General features: G+C 51.5%; 1 protein-coding gene across 1 annotated transcript in view; it reads left to right on the top strand.

The window, feature by feature from the left end:
- Positions 1-2,016: 2,016 nt before the first annotated feature.
- The window catches only part of LOC107111452 (activated CDC42 kinase 1-like), a gene marked incomplete at its 3' end in the record, with an annotated part of 9,811 nt that continues 5,458 nt past the window's right edge, over positions 2,017-6,369 (top strand). Inside the window, exons 1-2 of the mRNA XM_015412416.1 lie at positions 2,017-2,189; positions 3,997-4,067. Of these exons, the coding sequence (XP_015267902.1) occupies positions 2,027-2,189; positions 3,997-4,067 (234 nt within the window). The remainder of the gene's footprint in view (positions 2,190-3,996; positions 4,068-6,369) is intronic.

Raw genomic sequence — 6,369 nt, 5'->3', positions numbered from 1 at the left:
TTTAAGACCAAGTTTTATTCAGGCACAAGCTCTCCCTCCTCTGCAAGGACAGATCTGCATGTCCCCCCCCCCAATAGCTAGCAATCCAAAAGAGTCCAGTGGAGCCTAAGCGGTGGGTGTTGCCTTCTGACACACTTCCGGTGATGTCAGGGGGTGTGGCATATGCAAATAAGTTATGCTAATGAGCCCCTGCACCTCTTTTTTCTACAAAATGACCCCTGTAAAATGCTTAGTGTTTTTTTTGCATTACGACATGGTTTCGTGAACACTTAACTGGAGACAGTGTAGGGTAGAGGTCTTTTTATCCTTTCTCCATCCCACCCCCACCCCGTCGAGGCCTCGCAAACCTCCCCGGCCCCTGACTCTATTCTCCGCTTGTTCTCGGCAACCCCGGACTCTTCCAGATGGCCAGCACGGCGTTCCAAAAGACGCAGCTGTATCCCCCCCCCAGGGCATCTGCAATCCAGAAATTCCCTCTCTCCTCCAAAAGTCTTGATTTCCCATCGCCGCCGGTATCGGGGTCTCCCCCCCCCCCGATGCGGAATCCAGGCGCCTCTTTGGCACAGCCGTTTCCGTCCCCGAGCTCGTCGCCTGGCAGCCTCCGGGTGAGCAGGATTCTAATGTGGGAGGGAGAACACAAGCGTCTCTGTCCCCCGCCCGAGTCTCCGGGATGCTGGGATCCGGGCCAGGAGACCCATTACTGTCAATTAGACAGCGCTGGGGGCTTGGGGGGGATCGGCGGCCTCCTGGGAAAGGCGTAGGGCTGTCTGCCTCCACTCTGGCCGGCAGGGTAAGGAGACGCCAGAAGAGGATCTTCTCTAACAGAAGCGGTGGTGGTCGCAAGGAGCTCCAGGGAGCCAGCATCAAAGTAGTTTCGGTCCCTCTGCTGGCCGTTCTGTCTGCCCGCGCCCCCCAGACTGAACTGCACTCTGTTTAAACTATTTCCTTACACAAAAACTTCCTCTTTACGGCTCCCTCTGTGCGCCTGAAAATCGAGTTTTCTAAAAAAAACAACACCCAACAGTTTGGTGTCGTGCTTAAGTGTGCGGACTCAACTCCGGGAGAACCGGGTTTGATTCCCCACTCCTCCACTTGCACCTGGCTGGATGACCTTGGGCAAGCCATAGTTCTGTCAGAGCTGTTGTCTCAAGAGCAGTTTCTGTCTGAGCTCTCTCAGCCCCACCTACCTCACAGGGTGTCTGTTGTGGGGATGGGAAGGAGAAGGAGTTTGTAAGCCGCTCTGAGACTCCTTTGGGTAGTGAAGGGCAGGGTATACATCCAGTCTCTTATTATTATTCACTGGGAGCTTGGGGAAGCAGTCGGAGCAGGCTTCTCCAACACGGTGCCCGCCGAGTGCTTTTAGAAAACAGGTGGGGTTTTCGCCCAGCAGGGCTTCTGATTGGCTGCAGGAGATCTAATTGGCTTTGCAGATTTTTTAAAAAATGTTGCTTTGGCAGCAGTAACCACCAAAGCGCAAAGATCTTCACGGTACGACTGAAGATCAGCTGTGCGTAGACAAGAAGAATTGTTAGGGATTGTGGTCTGTACTACTGTGCATAGCCTGCTGAAGCTAGGATCTTACTCTGGGATTTTGTATCATTTAATGTGTCGTGTTAACTCTTAACTTTTTGCTCAGGTTCTGTTTTTAGACTTCTGGTCGATTCTGCAGCCCATTGATTGATTGATTGATTGATTGATTGATTGATTGATTGATTGATTGATTGATTGATTGATTGATTGATTGATTGATTGATTGATTGATTGATTGATTGATTGATTGATTGATTGATTGATTGATTGATTGAGTGTCCCATCCTCTTGATTGCATTGACTCGCTCGGTGTAATCGGGCTTGAGTTCGAGTGAGGACTAGCAATCACACGGGTAAAGTGATTAAAATAACGAACAGGCTGAGAAGTTTGCCAGAGCGGGCCGCCCGTCTCCAAAACCCCTGCTCGCGAGTCAGCCGGCTGCACCTCCGCCTGACCTTGCCTCCCTCTGTTCCCTTGCAGAAGTTGAGCGGTGGCATGCAAGCCGACGAAGGGACAGACTGGCTGCTGGAGCTGCTGACCGAGGTCCAGCTGCAGCAGTATTTCCTGAGGATCCGCGACGACCTCAACGTGACGCGGCTCTCGCACTTCGAGTATGTCAAAAATGAAGATCTGGAGAAAATTGGCATGGGCCGTCCCGGTGAGTCAGTCGACCGACTCCCCCCCTTTGCAGCCTGCTAACTGCAGTGCCGAATCGGAGGTCATGGAATCGGGCGGAGGGCGGGTTTGAATCCTGTGTGGTCCGTGTTCTTTTCATCTGGAATCTCTGTCGCTTGCATTCGGCATGCAAGAGCGCAGACTCGAGGTGGTGCTCGGCGAGTCTGAATCTGCAGCTCATTTCTATGAAATTTGGATTAACCTAAAGTCACCTTCTCTGGTATTCTTTGAAAGAATCCCAGCAACTGGCAAACAGGTGCCCAGTATGCTCAATGTTGGAAACAAGATAAGGTCCCTGAAATAGGGGAATGGATTAAAAAATTACTTTTTCATTTGGAATCTCTGTCGCTTGCATTCGGCATGCAAGAGTACAGACTCGAGGTGGTGCTCGGCGAGTCTGAATCTGCAGCTCATTTCTATGAAATTCGGATTAACCAAAAGTGACCTTCTCCGGTATTCTTTGCAAGTATCCCAGCAACTGGCAAGCACCAGGTGGTCTGTTAGAAATTGCCCAGTAGACACACACACACACTTGGCCTGTGATCTATTTGCCAGTTTGGTGTGGTGGTTAACTGCGTGGACTCTAATCCGGGAGAACCGGGTTTGATTCCCCACTCCTCCACTTGCAGCTGCTGGATGACCTCGGACAAGTGATAGTTCTGTCAGAGCTGTTCTCTCAAGAGCAGTGCTCGAAGGAGCTCTCTCAGCCCCGCCTACCTCACAGAGTGTCTGTTGTGGGGAGGGGAAGGGAAAGGAGTTTGTAAGCCGCTCTGCGACTCCGAGTGAGGGGCAGGGTATAAATCCAATCTCCTCCTCCTCTTCTTCTTCTTCTTCCCATTTCTCATTTATACTTCACACACATTGTCTCAGTAACACCTAGAACAGAAATAGAATGTAGAAAGGCTGACCGAGTAGCCCGGAGTCCCAGGATTGGGAAGGGGCTGTGTGGCTCAGTGGCAGAGCATCTGCTTTGCATTCAGAAGGTCTCAGGTTCAATCCCCGGCATCTCCCGCTAAAAGGACCGGGTAGTGTATCACGTGAAAGACCCTCTGCCTGAGACCCTGGAGAGCTGCTGCCAGTCTGAGTAGACAATACTGACCTTGAGGGATCAGATGTCTGATTCAGTACAAGGCAGCTTCTTGTGTGCTCATGTGGAGGCAGAGAAGGAGAGGAGATTGGATTTATACCCCGCCCTTCACTACCCAAAGGAGTCTCAGAGGGGCTTACAAACTCCTTTCCCTTCCCCTCCCCACAACAGACACCCTGTGAGGTCGGCGGGGCTGAGAGAGCTCTTTTGAGGACTGCTCTTTCCAGAACAGCTCTGAGAAACCTTGTAACTGACCCGAGGTCACACCAGCAGCTGCAAGTGGAGGAGTGGGGAACCGAACCCGGTTCTGCCAGATTAGAGTCCGCGCTCCTAGCCACGACACCAGACTGGTAGTCAGCTGTTGCAACTCTCTGATTGTAAAATTAGAGCCACGGCAGAGCATTGGGCGACCTGTTTCGTGAGGGTTGCCAATTCCTGCTTGGGAAATACCTGGAGATTTGGGGGTGGATCCAGGGTAGGGCGGGGTTTAGCGAGGGGAGGGACCTCAACAAGGTGTCATGCAGAGAGTCCACCCTCCAAAACAACTGTTTTTGCCAGGAGGAACTGATCTCTGTGGTCTGCAGATCAGCCGGAATCCCTGGAGATCTCGAAACCCCACCTGGCACTCCTAGGCAGTGTTCAACATGGGGTGGGAGGGATATCTCCGCATTGCTTAGTGACCTTCCTCTCTTGGCTTTCACAGGTCAGAGGCGCCTCTGGGAGGCTGTGAAGAGGAAGAAGGCGATATGCAAACGGAAATCCTGGATGAGCAAAGTAAGTGACCGGAGAGAACTAGAAACTTGCTGGGTTTTAAAAAAAAAAATCTTAAAAATTACCCAGCTACGTTTCAAAAATGGTGGGGGAGAGAAAGGGAGACGGCTCACAGGCCTGCCTTTCCGGCGTTGGCCCCCTTGAGAAGATGCTTTGCTGCAAGGCCAAGAAACGACATCTTTTGACAGTCTATCTCAGAGGTGTCGAACTCACGTGTTCAGAGGGCCAGATCTGACATAAACGCTACTTTGTTGGGCCGAGCCATGTGTGCCATCAAATGTAATGGCAGGTACTGGAGCTGTAAACTGTAAGGACAGCTGCTGGTAAGGTCCGAGTTGGCTGAGAGGGAGGTGCAAAGGAAAACCTGCGTGGGTGGACTGGACAGCCAGCGGTGCAGCACTGGGCAGACGCTCCTACACTGCTTGATTTCTGCAGACAAAGTTGTTCCGCCATGCTGAACCCACTCCCCCCTGAGCAGTCTCCTGTTCCCTTCCGGACACTTGAGAGCCAGTTTGGTGTAGTGGTTAAGTGCGTGGACTCTAATCTGGGAGAGCCGGGTTTGATTCCCCACTCCTCCACTTGCACCTGGCTGGATGACCTTGGGCAAGCCGTAGTTCTGATAAGAGCTGTCCTTGAAAAAGAGCAGTTTCTGTCAGGAGCTCTCTCAGCCCCACCTTCCTCACAGGGTGTCTGTTGTGGGGAGGGGAAGGGAAAGGAGCTTGTAAGCCGCTTTGAGACACCTTTTGGGTAGTGAAGGGCAGGGTATAGATCCAATCTCTTCTTCTTCTAGATGCTTGCGGGCCGCATAAAAGCCCTGGACGGGCCGGATCTGGCCCCCGGGGCCTTATGTTTGACACCCCTGGTCTATCTGGTCTTTCTGAAACATTAATGGGTGTCATCTCTCATGCTGCCTTTTTAAAAGAACTAAATATTGTCATCCATCTTCGTATCAAAAAGCAATAACATGGAGCTGTGTTGAGTAAATGGATTCAAATGGTAACGGGGTGTGTGTGAGGAGAACAGGGAACTGAGAAAGGAAAGGACACTCCCCCCCCCCAGTCCACTTTGCACCTCTTTGTGTTGAGTTATTCACTTATGGAACTCACTGCTGCACAGGGGTCATTTTGTAGAAAAAGAGGTTCAGGAGCTTAATAGCATAGCTCATTAGCATAACTTATTTGCATATGCCACACCCCCTGACCTCACCAGAAGTGTGTCAGAAGGCAGCACCCACTGCTCAGGCTCCACTGGACTGTTTTGGATTGCTACCTATTGGTGGGGGGGACGATGTGCATATCTGTCCTCACAGAGGAGGGAGAGCTTGTACCTGAATAAAACTTGGCCTTAAAGGTGCCACTAGACTGTTCTGGATTGCCAGCTATTGGGGGGGGGGAACGTGCAGATCTGCCCTTGCAGAGGAGGGAGAGCTTCTTCCTGAATAAAACTTGATCTTAAAGGTGCCACTGGACTGTTTTGGGCGGGGGGGAGCTCTGCAACTTACCTGGCTGCTTCTTGCTCTGACTGAGGGCTGCTGGGAGCAGGGGGTGGGGCTTGTCGCATGTGCCCGCCCCCTGCGTGCTCCTGCAGGAAATGACCCCTGCTGCTACAGAATATAGACAACCTCTAGTTTCGCTGACCTTAAAACCTCTCGTTTCGCTGGCCTTAAAAGGAGTTTAAGCACATTCACGGAAGAGGGAGAGATCCATCGGTGGCTGTTTCTTTTGATGAGTAAATGGAACCCCCATGTACAGAGCAATGCTCCCTCTAAGCTGTGGAGTCTTGTGAGCCAAAATTCTACTTTGTGAGCTGCTGGCATTAAAGCTGTGAGCGAGCGATTCGACTACTGCCTATTAGTTTGCTCTGGAGCCATCCTTCCTGAGCGGAGACAAAAGGCTAAAAAAGCTGTGAGCTAGCTCACACTGATTCAGCTTAAGAGGGAACATTGGTTCAGAGGCAGTCTGTTCTCTCAAGGGCAGTCCTCAAGAGAGCTCTCTCAGCCCCACCTACCTCAGCCTCAACAACAGGGAGAGACGTTTTGGCCTCTGTGCCCTACTTGGAGAGTAATTGGCAGGCCGTTGTGAGAAACAAGAGAGCGGACTAGATGGACCATGTGTCTGATCCTGCACATGGGCTCTCATGTTCTTATCAGAAGGTCCTGCTTCTGCAAACCGGTGTTGGTATGCAGAGATAAGAAGCATAACTGGAGCCCTTCCAGACTATTATTATGACCGTTGTCTCTAATCGGCCTTTCTGTTTCACACAGTCCTCTGGTCACATGCGCCTTGTTTGGTGTCGTGGTTAAGTG

The sequence above is a fragment of the Gekko japonicus genome, unplaced genomic scaffold, assembly GCF_001447785.1.
Source record: "Gekko japonicus isolate JY-2015 unplaced genomic scaffold, Gekko_japonicus_V1.1 scaffold7297, whole genome shotgun sequence".
Taxonomy (NCBI): Eukaryota; Metazoa; Chordata; class Lepidosauria; order Squamata; family Gekkonidae; genus Gekko; species Gekko japonicus.
Note: the sequence above shows the minus strand (reverse complement) of the source record. Positions and strands in the feature narration are given on the sequence as shown.